The following is a 15,055-nucleotide window of genomic DNA, read 5'->3' as shown; positions in this document are numbered from 1 at the left end:
ACACATGACGCCATAGTCATTTACCTTCAACTTTGAAGGTTAAAGATAATAATGACTGAACATCCAGAAAAATAAATAAGATATAACACAGCGGACAGGGTTATAGAGCAGATTGCTAACCATCGAATGAACATAGTCATCTTTTATATTTTTTTCTCGGGGAGCAATTTGTTATTTTATGTTATTTATATATTGGTATGGATCTACCCCTTTCTAGTATAATGTCGATACGCACGGCCGGATTTGCAACGTGCGAGTTCACAATATAAAGGTCAATAATGAAAAATATCAACCGCATCCGAACACATTACATTGACACTAAGCCTTCCTGTCTTTGCCCGAAAATTGTAGTGCCGTTTTCAGCAAATACCAATTTTGAAGATGTTGATTTGAACCAGCCGAGGTTTAAACCAAAAACGTCACACCCAAGGCAATATGTTAATGCAAGTCCAACGAGGTTTTTGTTCAGTTTGTCCACTCGAAACAAAATATAAAATTTATCAATATATATTTTGATTTTTCTCTTACTGATATGTGTACTGAATTGCAGCCTTACCTCTCATTTCGTTTGTGCTTTGCTGAGTAGTCGTTTCCTTTTCATCTGTTGTCGTCTCTGATAAATAAAACGTTTTTAATCAAATACCCTATAACAACATGCTAAAAAAATAAAAGTTATAGGTTAACCTAATCGGCATGTCTGATACAGAAAAAGATTTACCAAAAATGTAACATGTAATAAAGTGAGATAAATAAGACAAAAATCATCAAACAATGTTGCATAATAATTGTAAATAGAACATTTCACAACTGAAATTAAAGTCTTAAAAATACCAACACCAATATGTATATGTTGCAGGCATTTACTAACTTTAGATAACTTTTAAAATGACTGAATTTTCAGGCAATTTATAAAATATCGAACCTTGATAGGCATTGTACAAAACGCCTAGTCATTTTGTAAAGTGCCTGAAATTTTGAAAAGAAATTAAAAAAATTCAGTGTCAGGCAATTTGTAGAAAAAGGATATCATTGAGTTGTATATTTCAACAGTTGACAAAATCAATATCGCGCAAAAAAAAAAAAAAAATAATGGTTCGGTAGAATTAGTTTATTCTCTAAAAACCAACTAAGAAGGTGTTTATGTCATATGATGTGTTCCTTTAAGTGACACTACGTTTAGTACGTATACTCACTCTGTATTTCAGATAAATTTATGATTATTTTGTCAAATGTCAGAAGGGCAAATTGTTCTGTCAATAGAACAAAATTTACAAACGACTTTTAAGAAAATCTAGATGCAAAAAAACAGTAAAGAGCAACATGAAGCAGAGACACATGAAGTTTGTTTTTAATTGACTGAATGCTGTTTGTTTCCTTTCAGTCGCAAATATGTCATGCATTTTAAGACGTGAACAAGTTGGTCGTACAGGTTATGTCTGCAGTGGATTGACCTGGATAAAGGACAGAAATTTTGACTGCAGCTTGCAATTGAAAACAAGGTATTATGAATAGGGACAGAAATGTCACTTGCAAAACAGCCATGGAGTTCCTTGGTCTTTGCAATCTGATGAATAAATGAGACAGTAGTTGAATGTGATAAAAATTTGAAAAATCGACCAAGAGAAACACATATCAGTGCGTCCTGCTATAGTTGCATTGCCTGTCATGGACAGAATCGCTTCATTCCATAAAAGCTACAAGCCAAAAGACACAAATCAAACTAATCATGACAATGTACTTTGATTTTTTGGGAACATATGAAATGGAAGATATTCATGTGTGACGTGTGTGCTTATTGCGACACCCAAAGTGTCAACGTTAATTTTGTGTTATCTGTAGAGGTGCAGCTAATTTCATTTGTATAATTCATTAAAAAATATAAAGGCAACAACAGCATAACGCTGTTCAATCGCATATGATAATTATGTTCTCGTTGTTTTTGGACATAAGTCAGTATACACAGGCATAACTCTTCGCATTAATTTAGCACCAGTTGTATGTTATATTGCTCGCTGTGATTAATATGTTTACCTTTAATATTGAAATGAATTCTGTTATCATCTGTATTAATTCCAATGACGTCTGTTTGATGATGAGTTGTGGTTGTGATTGTGGTAGTGGTTTCCCCAGTAGTCGTCTCTGACACTTAAGAAATGTATTTTTATACCATAGATATAAAGTGGCAATTGAAACTATACACCACAGAACAATTAAAACGTGTCAAAACGAAATATAATGGTTTATAGAATCGAAAGCGAGGATCAACTATGTTTGACAAGACTATCTCGTTACACGATAAAAAGTCCTTCAGCATTTCTAATGTTATTTTTGAGAGGAAATTCACAAAACGAGGAATGAAAGGTGGTTTTGTCACAAAAACACACGGGAAAATGAACACAAAAGCTTTTAGCTTAGTATATTTCTTATAATATATTTCTATATTTTCTTACTAGTTTAAGCTGACTTAAAGTGTTGGCTACTTTCTTTGTCATCTGTTTTACAAAGAAACAAATACAATTTAAACTAAAAAATCATAGAAAAATAATAAATTGCCAAATAGAAATGAACTGTTAAAATAAAATCATACCTGATAATTAGAACATATCCTTAAGGAAGATAGAACATTGGAAAATATTTTAACTGTGCTTGCTCCCTTTAATGTTGCTTAGGTTTTTAACTCATTTGCTGTATGCGGATACAATTCACCATTTTCTACATTTGAAAATGCCTGTACCAAGTCAGGAATATGACAGTTGTCGTCCATTCGTTTGATGTGTTTTGTCATTTGATTTTGCCATGTGATTAGGGACTCTCCGATTGAATTTTCCTCGTAGTTCAGTATTTTTGTGATTTTACTTTTTGCATGTTGTCATAAATCAAGTCTGGTACAGTCAATAGAAATATTCATGTTCATAAATGGCGTATGTTGTACATATATGAAATACCATGTTTAATGTCAATGTGACGGAGTGTTTTTGAAATAAAAACATATTGTATATATTGTATATAATTTAGGGTTTATCAGTCAGGGGCGTTACTTAAACAAGTTTTTTTTTTTTAAGTTACTTATATAAGTAATTTTTGTTTGTAAAAATAATAAAATTACTTAATAGAGTTATTTTAAATTTCAGTAGAAGCATAGACTAAATGTAGTTTTCAATAATTTTGACACCATCTTAGATAAAAAAATAAAGAATTTATTAGATTTGAGAGCAGTATAAAGATATATGATCACTTTAAAAAATAATGACAAAAATATATCTTGAATAAGTTATTTTATACATTTTTGAAGAAAAAAATAGTAATATCACTTATTTAAAGAACATATGTATATTATTCGGTTACAAACTATAATAACTTCAAGTCTTAATTAATTCACAAATTTCTATCTATTTATATCAGTCCACCATCAAAATTTTGGAGGACAATGATAATGTAATAGTCCCAAGAGACCAATCTTTGACCCAGAAGCGTCGATATGAAAGATAAGTACGTCAGAAAGGCAATTAGTGGTTCAGAAGGATTATATTTTATATTTAATGAGAAAAGTAACCATATGACTGTGAAAATTTGTTAAAGCTAGTAAATCTGTATTAGTGGATGCCTATAAAAATAGTCTTCAGAAAAGTTACTTATATAAGTAATATTTAGAATAGCCTCGTTTTCAACATTACTTGTATAGGTTATTTTAATTGTTACTTCTTTAAGTAATGCCTCTGACTGTTTATAGAAGACATGTACTACTTAATATTTCATGTTAAATGGACACTTTATATCTGAACTTTTATACATCCAAAGTCTAATGAATATATTAAAGACAGCATCATGTAAATATATTGCAGGTAACATTTTATGTAACAGCTACAGCTTGTAAGATTGTGACAATTGTTTTCAACATAGACAAACGGATTCTATTTAATAGAAAGTAGACATATTCTATTGTGTTTTATGTTTGTTTATTTCTATTGACGGGCTTACGTTCTTTGGATATGTGCCTGTAACTTTCCCCTAGTTTCTTCTAGTGAACACGATTGAATATGGTTTACAATATTAGTAAGTCGATTTGAAGATAAAGTTTTAAATTCACATAATTTTAATACGGTCTTCTATGTCTACTATTCTTGATTATAGATCAATATCTACTCAAATTACTAAAACTAATTTTTGTCTTACTTGGACTAGTTTCTGTAACGCTGGTGGTTGGTTGAGTGGTAGTTTTCGTTGTTTTTTCTGTTATCTCTGATCATCATAACAAAAACAACAAAAAACGAAAAACACATGATTACAATTAAATGTTTAAATTTGAAAACAGAAAATAAAATATCAAAACTAAAACAAAATCAATTTATAAAGGTAAATTTGTGTAACAAGTAGTTCTTCTGTATTTGTGGTTTTTCGCTTGACATTCCGTTGTAAAAAGAATAAAGAACTAGAAGTGATTGAGGTGATTGTGATTAACAGAAACAAACAAATGTACGAACAGACTTTTCCTCATTTGAAAAATTAGAAAAATACTTCAACTATGTATTTTCCCCCGCCCCCCTTTTTTCCCACTTAGTTGCAAACCGTATAATGATTGCTCGAGAATGACACAAATATGGTAAAGATGTTCCATACAGTGTCAAATTAAAGATGTTGATGCTTTTGTTAATAATTCATGTTAAATTTTCTGTCGACATTTGTTAAAATGCTTTGCTACAGCCAATCCCGAAATCAATACAATTAGCAAACATTTAACACCTCAAATAAAAGAAAATATATTGTTGTCTTTAAGACCTTGCTTCTTATGATTTGATTAAAACTTTGAGCTCGCAATATCATTGTTTGACTTTGTTATATCAAAGAAGGAAATTCTAGTTTGCACGAATACTTTCAGTAAATGTCTGTTTACGTTAAGTATACGTGCAGTTATAGATATGTCTTATTTGTCTTCCAAACTTGTTACTAAAGCGTTTATCCCATTCTCAATATTTTTTGGATGTATATAATTATTAAATTATTGTTGATCATTGCAATTTGACTAATGTCAACCTATCAAGCAGTTCTCATCCTGTAATTTGTTTAGCATGAATAAAATAATCTAATCTCAAAATTCGACTTTTAAAAGTAGTAAATACGAGTTTAAAACCACAAAAGTGAATTATATTGGCGTACATTCGAATCACATCATAAAATTAAAAGATAGGAAACAGTTTGAATTATCATGTTTTTTTTCTATAATTGTAAATTCTAGTTACAAAACCGAAATTATGAGTTATAAATATGTAAAATAAAGTGTTAACTTTTATTTAAGGGATATGGAAATCTTAGATTTTCTATATTAGTCTATTTAAAAAAAATCAAAAACCATCTTTTTGAAATAAATTTTCGCTCAGGTAGACTATCACGAGCAATAACATGATGAGATTATCTGGATAGCTTGACCCTGGTTGTATTTTCGTTACAGTAGTTTTCCTTGATTTACTTGTTTGAAAGCAATCCAACTGATACATAAACTTCTTTGATCTATGTAAGCGTGCCTTGTGCGTTTTGTAGTATAAACACGTAACGAATTGCGAAAGTATTTAAGCTAACATTATTGTTTAAACTTCCTGTTTCAAATCATTATGTATTTGTAGCATATTACCTGGGCAGTTGTCAAAATTTAGGTCATTTACTAATGTTCCGTCATCACACACTGCAAGATACCCAAGTGGTAGTCTTTCTAAAAATGTCTTAAGTCGTTGCATTATACAGTTGACGCATTTGAGTGGATTGTCAGCTAAGTTGCTTTAATAAAAAATAAGATATGAATATTTTATTTTGAAAATTAAGACTTCTCAATAATAACACAGGAAATGCTAATGGTAAATTGTATATGATATAGTTTCAGTTAGTAGTGGACTTGAAATTTATTTATACACTTCTTCAAACAAAATAGGGGGCCTCGGTGGCCAAGTGTTCTAAGTAGTTCTACTACTGTAATCACTAGCCAATCAACACTGAGGTTGTGAGTTCGAACCCCGCTCGTGTGGGGGCACTCGACTCTAATCTCAATTGACTAGGATTGTCAGTTTTCCTATCGAAGGTCGGTGATTTTCTCCAGGCATTCCGGCTTCCTCCACCCATAAAAACTGACCGCCACGAAATAGCCCCAAAAATGGTGCTTAAAAGTGGCGTTAAAACACCAACAATCAATCAAACAAACAAAATATAAAATATGCGTTTTAAAAATTCCAACAAGAACAGACGTTAAGTATAGGGTTAAAGAGAAACGAAATATAATGTACCGAACCTGTGACACATATCTTGTAAATGTGGGTGTACGTGAAATAGTCTTGTTATTGTTTTGGAATTGATGAAATCAAACTATTGCATACTAGGTAAAAACCAAAACATAATGATTTTAGATAAGGAACCATGTTCAATGCGTACACTGGGGAAAACAATACTATTATTGAGATTTTGATTATTTATTCAGATCTTACCTTCAAAAACCTTAAATCAACGTATGTTTCAAAATGTATGATATTTAAACAACTTGAACTGTTCACATTGATTAAAAAAAGGCAACAGTAGTATAGCGCTGTTTGAAAGTCATAAATCGATTGAGAGAAAACAAATCCGGGTTACAAACTAAAACTGAGGTAAACATATCAACTATAAGAGGAAAACAACGAATCAACTGAAACACTGAAGTGCAAGAACAAAAAAAAAAACGACAATGAAACCATACAGAAACAAACTATAAGATAACAACTGCCGTTTTCTTGACTTGGTACAGGATATTTAAAACAAATAGTGGGCTGAACGTACGTATTTTAATGGCTAGCCAAACCTCGCGCTTTCATGGCAATGTTAGATATAAAACGAACATAACGAGTAGGACCACGTGTGGAGCAGAATCTACATACTCTTCCAGATCATATTAGATGACCCCTTTGTGAAGTTCTAGTTGCTCAGTCTTAGGTCTTATGTTGTGTTATGTTAACTGTTATATGTCTTTTGTCCTTTTCAGCATAGCAATGTCTGTTTATTTTCGACAAATGAGTTTGAACATACACTGGTATTTTAAGCCTCTCTGAAATACGTCTCGCTTTTACTTTTGAAACTCAAATGATTATAATGATAAAATTAGGTTGAACCCACCATTTTCTTCTGATTTTGCCATTTGATTACGGACTTTTCGTTTTGAATTTGAGTTCAGTTTTGTGACTTTACTTTTTATAAAATTGTATAGAAAAAAAGAAAACAGTTGCAAGTAAATCCAATTAACATAAGTATAAACGATCTGACATCAGTGTCTAATTCTACAAAGATATTAAGAATTTGAAATATTACATATTACACAAAAGTAGTATCACGGTTCTTGCTCAAGACAAGTCATAAGTAGTAGGGATAACCTTTAGTGTATAGCAATTAACATAAAAATAAAAAGATGGGATATGATTGTCAATGAGACAACACTCCATAAGAGACCAAATGACACATATACTAAAAAAAAAATAGCCACCGTTCGTCCTTCAACAATAAGCAAAATTCATTCCTCAAAGTCAGCTATAAAAAGTAAAATAACAAAAATACTGAACTCTGAGGAAAATTCAAAACGAAAAGGCCATAATCAATTGGCAAAATCAAATGATAAAACACATCAAACGAATGAACAACAACTGTCATATTCCTGACTTAGTACATACATTTTCAAATGTAGAAAATGGTGGATATAACCTGGTTTTATATCGCTAAATCTTTCACTTGTACAACAGTCGCATCAATTTCCATAACATTGACAATGATGCGTGAACAAAATGTCACAAATAAGGGTACAAAAACAACACGGACCCCACTAAAAACTAGGGTTTTTTCAGGTGCTCCGAAAGAAGAAGCAAATCCTGCTCAAAATGTGGCACTCGTCGCGTGTTGCTCATGTTGTTACAAAGCCGGTAAATAGTCTAATTCGGTAGGTCACATTCGTGAAAAGGGAAGGGGATTGTAGTGACGACATTAGGAACATAAAAGGCTCCGAAATCCAAATGGGAAATAAGTATGTGTATATGTATTACTTTTCTCTTTAATCGTATTTAATTTATTTTGGTGAATTATTTAAAAAAAAAATCCGAACAACAATTATTATATTGTTTCATCAGAAAATGAGAGCAAGGATATGATATTACAAACAAATAAACCTGTGACAGTTATGCTTTTAGTGTAGCTATGATCCAATTAAAACAGGCAGATATCTACCACAAAATGTTTGTAAATAAAATATATATACCTTGTATACATACATTGAAAAACTAAGCGAAATTGTTTATCCCGCTATGCATGAACAACTGTGTTGCATTCCAGTTTGTAACACGTGTTCTCGGTTGACCGTAAACACGCAGAAGTCCATTATGCATTGCTAATCATTTAGTGGATTGCTCAAATAACCCGTGTAAATAAAAATTGCTTAATACGTAAATAAACAATTACATGTGCGAGGACATAAGTATGTTAATTTATCCATATCCACAATAGGTTTCCTACCTGTTCAACGACCACAGTTAATTGAAAACTACATGTTAAAGTGTGAACATAATTAACGCAATAAATTGTCGACGTTCGTTTGAGTCTTCAACGTCAAATTCATTATTAACAACTGACGAGCAGATTATCACAGAATTGACGGTGGAAAGCTGGATTTTGCATTCATTTTCAGTTAAATAGGTGGCAAAATGGTACATTTTACGGACACAATTCGTTTCTTCTCATTTATTTTTGTTGAAAGTGAACGACAACTGTCATATCTAAATATTTGTATCACAAAAAGACAGAGAGATACGAAGACGATTTTACCTTTAATACAAAATGGCTTGACTTTTTTTCACGTATATGCAGTCCCAACAGGTAAACGCAGTTGTTATCAAAATGATCAATATAAAGTTATTAAATAAATATGTTTATTAAGGAAATTTTATTTTATCTTAGACAGTAATCATATTCTTAAGGCGAAACAATGTCTTAAAAAAATATGTTATAATGCTGGCTTTTATCAATGATGTATATGTTACAGTAAATAGGTGAAATTATGAATTACACGTAATTACTAAACATTTCAGTAAATACCTGTAATTACTAGCCAATTCAGTAATTACATGTATTTACTAGTTGTTTCAGTGATTACTGGTATTCACTGAATTTTTTGGTCATTTTTACTGCTATTTACTTACTTGATATTTTTGTTTTAAAACTAAAGACATAGTTCAAGATACCAAATAAGAAAGTAAAGGAGTAGGGATTTTTGAAGCATACTTAAGGATTAAGGGGTATAAGGCACTTCAAAAACACATACTCTTTAATGGTTGTGAATTGAAACTGAAAATGGTTGTTTTATAAGTTTGGAACTCCCTCAAAATCATTTTCAGCATGCCAGACAATGATATCAATCCAAAATTGAGAAATGCATTTGTGAGAAGTTTATTGGCAACTTCGCCAGCTCTTTTTGATGATATGAGTATGCCAAATTTGGTTAAATGATCTTGATAATTTTTAAAATCTCTTAATTTTGTTAAATTAAAATCTCCATCAGGCATACTTTGCCTATCAACTTGCCCAATGACATTTTACATAATAGGTTGAACTACGACTTCTTTTGTCCGACATTTACGATGAAGATGACATTTTTCACAAACAAATTTATACAAATTGATAGCGTTAAGAGTCATATTTTTATATTTTTATATTTCTGTGTTTTTCTTTTTTATGAGTTTTTAAGACCTCTAAACTTAAGCTTATTAATCATGTAACACAATTTTATCATTGTTTTTACCTGTATAAGAATGATCTTTTTGTGGATTGAATAAGTTAACTAAATGTGTCATCCCTATTGTTTTACTTTCAATGTTGACATTCTTTTCCTTTATGTCGAGCCTGCGACTTTTGTCGCAAAAGTGAGACATAGTGAACCAACCTACAATCCATCGCCAGCGGCTTGTACAAATATTCACTCTGTGGTTAAAGTTTTTTAAACTTTGATATTTTTCTTATATTAACCTGGATTTCTACCAAACTTGAACATAAGGTTGTTTATGATTATAAGATAAATTTCATCACTTTTCAAGAGTACTCACTGATTTTCTAGTTAGTATTACCATAACTTTTGATCAGCTTACCATATTACAACATTGTTTTTAAACTAACAGTTAGTAAATAGGTGTAAACATTCATTTTAAAATTAGTAATTACTGGTAATAACTGGGCCGTTTTAGGAATTACCTTTATTTACTAAGTGCTTCGGGATTAACATGTAAGTCCTAAATTTTCACCTTCTTACTGTAACATATATATTTTTTATCCAATTTTCAATATAAATAAATATTTTTGGTTATTTCACTTCTCAAACATTTTCTATTGAAGAATGAAGAAATAAAAATTATTTACCACATCCCAAATGACACATAAAATGGAGGGTCGGTGTCCAAGGTTATAAATTAACTAATTGTAATGATATCCGTACAAATGATAACAGTTACTGACTGCAGTATGTATATCACTCTTTATTTAAAGGGAAAATACAATAAAAGTACATTCAATCTGCATTTACAAACAAATGATATATACACTTGGTCATATTTAAGTTGACCAAGTTGATATCGAGATGAATATTTAGAAGACTTATAAACAAATAAATGGTAATTTTGATGATCTAAAAAGTTTGAAACTATATTAATGTTAAGTCTGATGATGAACAGACCTGAATCGACTGTACTATATATATCGTAACAAATATGTCTAAATACGGAACACAACTCACATAATATTGCTCGGTCTGTTAAGAGCTGTTTAAATCAAAATACTTAGTAACTGCTTCGAATAAGCATACGTTTACAAGTGAGAAAATGTCTTGTCATAAACGATGCTACATTAATCTGAAGGAAATTAATGTTATTGATAAATAAACCCCTCTTTGATTTGATTTTCTTATGCCATTTTCAACTTTGATCGCTATATTATGAATTGACCCAAAACAATACTCATCATAAATGCTCCAAATAAAAGACCAGTTCCACTAAGTAACTATTAACACAGTTTTAAATAGATTTGATTTTACAGTTATGGCGAGCACCGAGTAGGTGTTTAATGTTTATCTAGGGATGTAAAACAGTAGATAACACAGTAGATATATGATGTAAAGTGGCAAGTAGTAAATGTACCTTTCAGATCAGCCATTTTGTCTGTTGTAAAGTATGACAATGTTAATAACCACGATACCAAATCAAGTTTGAATGTTATAATACACGTCTAAACTATGACAACTTTATGACAGACATTATCCATCGGAATGCACGTGGTTATACGGGGATAACACCATATTACATATATATATAATTCGTCTCAAATTTAGCCAAAGATTGTTAAATCCTGACTGCAAATTTCTGTTCTTCCTTTAGTGGAACCAGTAATTCTGTAACATAATGGCAACACCACCTAAACCGTGTCTATCTATATGAATGTACGCTTATGTGAAGTGACAACTGTAAAATTAATCCTTGTAAATCGGAATTAAGAAATTCCATTAGTTAGAATAGTAAGAAAGAGTTTATATATCGAGAGGTTGTTCCATCCACGCTCGGGGAGGAAGTAAAGAATCATGTCTACTTTAAATTGTCATGTTGAATGTTTCTAGCCACTTTATTTTAACCCTGATATTTCTTACAACACATGCTATTCTGAAAGATGATTTTTGGGGGATTAAATAGTTGTTGAATATTGAAATGTTTTAATGTTTGTGACGGAAATGATTTGCTTTTCTCAAGATTCAAACATCTTTGATTCTTATATGACGTGGTTCTTTCGCTTTGAGAACAACATCGTGATAAAATTCTCAACATATCTATACTTGGCTCGAACTCAGAGCTGTAAATAATAATAACTGTTACAATATATCTCCCCCGTAAATTCACATGTATCGTAACTTATTCGCACATTTACTTATTTCAGCACGTCAATATGGCGGCTCTTTAGTTTCGAAATGTCAACTGTGGATTTCACGGTAGCTTATGAGAATAAAATGTAAATAAAAAATGGTACATGTTAGGGTTGAGATTTAAAAGAGTAAAACATTTTTTGCCTAGCAGTTATTTAAGAAATGATTCATGCAAGCTATATATTTATTGGAATTTTAAAGCTTTATCAAACAGGAGAAAAATAGAACAGCAATACACAAGGCATCCCACTCTCGTTTCAGTTTTAAATAACTGGATTTGTCCTATTAGAATTGAAATAATTCATGGGAGCCATATCTTTGTTGTAAATTTACGCATGGCCTTGGCCGTGTTACTAGTTAATTGTATCGATCTCCGCTAATGCTCAGGATAAAATTTGAATATCACGACCTAGGCCACGTGTAAATTTTAAACAAATCTATGGCTTCCATTAATTATATTTTAAATATTACTATTAAAGAACTGACCTATCCTTTAATTGCAAATTGACGTCCAACTATCGGTTCTTTTCATTTGCAACGGACGCAGTAAAGAAAAACAATTATCAGTTATGTGTTTCGTCGCAAATTTTTATTTTCAACCGACCCTCATTGTTTTTATGTCAGTAAAATGTTGTTAGCACCTAATTATGCATTACTTAGAAAGATAACACATTAAACGTATCGTAGATTGATATCAAAGCTAAATAAAAAAAAAATCATTCAAGCTACTGTTTTTTTTATATTTTGACATAGCTCAAACTACTTACATGCCATGAAGAGCAATCAAGTTGTTCAATACATTTACATCTATAGTTGTAATTTGATTGTTGGCCAAATCCCTGAAATAACATTTTTTTTTATCAAATGTAATACTATATCACATATGTTATCTACAAAAATGTTAACGGACCCATTTGCATATGTATACGTACTAAAATGTGTATCTAAAATTAATGAAAGTCATTTATGTACGCCTTACATTTTCTTTGATTAATGATGTTTTTTTTTAGGTCAACTCTAAACTTCAAAAAGATTTATTCTAAGAAAGGTATATCGTAATTGTATAGATGTTTTAAATGTAAAAACACGTATGCAAGTGACCATATTAGCTGTCAGCAGAACGATACATACGGGAACAGCCGTTATTAGGCTTCTACTTGCGAATAAAAACATCATCACACGATAATGGTAACATAATTACCACCAGTTGCGATCGAAATGATATAAATGCAGATGAGCGAAATCAGTCAATAATAATTAAAGGATGTTCGTAAAGAATATCAGTCAACACAGACGTGGTGTAGTGATTAGTACATCGGAGTACTAACACAAATGTCCAGGTTCGATTCTCGTTTCGGGATGAAAATTTTCCGCTCGCCCTTGGCACCATTTTCGAGTATGGTCTTGAGGAAACGATGATAATCCGACGGAAGGGAACGATAAATGGATAACCCGTGTTGAGAGAGAGCCATATATCTTCCACTTAAAAGACACCCTTGTAGATTTCGAAAAAGAGCAGGCTAATGCCGCTACAAGGCAGCACTCGCACCCGAAAAGTGGAAAGGGATTTATATAAGTTGCAAAACTTGTTTCCCAATCCACTATAAATAAATATGTTTAAACTAAACATTTTAATTGAACTACTAAGTCTGGTATGCAATATTGGTTTAGTCATACGATACGGGGTATGTGATACAGGGCAGATGATACAGACCGGAGAAAAGAATCTTTATTAGGTATACAAAATTCTGTATTTAGAACTAAATATATGATAAAGTGTTATGTCTGCTTCTGTTAACTAATAATCATTACAACACTATAACACCACTCCATTGAAAAATAAATACCAATTCATTTACCCGGTATAAACTACCCTATTTGCATTTCTTAAAAATGACACAAACTTATAGTAAGATGAAAAGAAAAGAAAAACGAAATGTATTTACTACCAGGCAAACTCGCGATTTTCATAATCAGAAAGATCTATTGGAAGTACAAAGTAGCGCAATGTAATAAAACAAAAAGAGTAGATATATTATGTGTCAGCAAACCTAAAAACAAATCGGCAACAATGTTTTTGTGAAATCAATAGACTTACAAATATCCAAGTGCCGTTAAGTCTTTGAAAATATTTTCCTCAAGTATGGTAATCTGATTTTCCTGCAAAAACCTGTAAAAAAATATTTTAAAATTGCATTGCTTATTAAATTTTGATCTTCAGAAATGCATAGAAAAGTACGCAAAAATGGTGCTCGAATGATAATGTGATAGTCTTGTTTAAATTTGTTTTCTCCAAAATTGTTAGCGAGCGTCAGCAACTTGGCACATTTAATGCCATACCTGTCAGCAAAGTCGCTGTTCACAAGATTTCTATCTATGCTGAACGACATTGCTACGTAGTAAGTTAGCTTTTAAAAAGTGCATCGATTGTTAAAATATTGTAATGAATAGATAATATTATGTCGTCATGATAAAAACAGGCAAGCTCACGTTTTTCATAATCAAAAAGGGCTATTGAAAGTACTATACAAAATGTAATTAAATAAATGGAGACAAGGTACTTTTAGTGTCAGCTAATGTTTAACATATAGTGGCAACACTGTTCTAGTGAAAGCAATGGCTTTACAATGTTTGAGGGGCAGTTTAACCTTCCAATACATTTTCTTCTAGACATAAGATTAGTTATCTGATTTTATTCATTAGTATGAATTATAGCATGTATACAAATTGTTCTGTTTAACCACTTTCAAATTGGTATTATTCAAACAATAGAAATGTATGTAAACAATAGAGAAAATGTGATAAAGAAGGTATGATATAAATCAGGTAGCCAAACCTCGAACTTTAATTGCAATGTTAAATATAACACTAAAATGACACCATTACATGACAGGAATACAGTACAAATTCAAGAACATTCAGGACAAAGAATTACGCAAATAAACAATACAATATAGTAAATATCGAAAACGAAACAACGGAAACACTGAAGTGAACAAAAAAGAAAGATGTATCACAATTGGGTAGATGTTTAAGATGCGGAAACAAGTACGAAAGTGACCTAATTTTCAATAACTAAGACTATATTAGTGTTAAAAAAAATTGAAG

At 31.1% G+C, this 15,055-nt stretch overlaps 1 protein-coding gene across 1 annotated transcript in view; it reads right to left on the bottom strand.

The window, feature by feature from the left end:
• Positions 1–15,055, bottom strand: part of LOC139515630 (leucine-rich repeat-containing protein 24-like) — a 58,245-nt gene that overhangs the window by 20,093 nt on the left and 23,097 nt on the right. The window contains exons 6-11 of the mRNA XM_071305257.1: positions 14,046–14,117; positions 12,715–12,786; positions 5,627–5,769; positions 4,174–4,239; positions 2,032–2,145; positions 557–613 (exon numbers count right to left, since the gene is read on the bottom strand). Of these exons, the coding sequence (XP_071161358.1) occupies positions 557–613; positions 2,032–2,145; positions 4,174–4,239; positions 5,627–5,769; positions 12,715–12,786; positions 14,046–14,117 (524 nt within the window). The remainder of the gene's footprint in view (positions 1–556; positions 614–2,031; positions 2,146–4,173; positions 4,240–5,626; positions 5,770–12,714; positions 12,787–14,045; positions 14,118–15,055) is intronic.

Source organism: Mytilus edulis, chromosome 3 (genome assembly GCF_963676685.1).
Source record: "Mytilus edulis chromosome 3, xbMytEdul2.2, whole genome shotgun sequence".
NCBI lineage: Eukaryota > Metazoa > Mollusca > Bivalvia > Mytilida > Mytilidae > Mytilus > Mytilus edulis.
The sequence above is the reverse complement of the archived record's forward strand: the minus strand, read 5'-3'. Positions and strand labels throughout refer to the sequence as shown.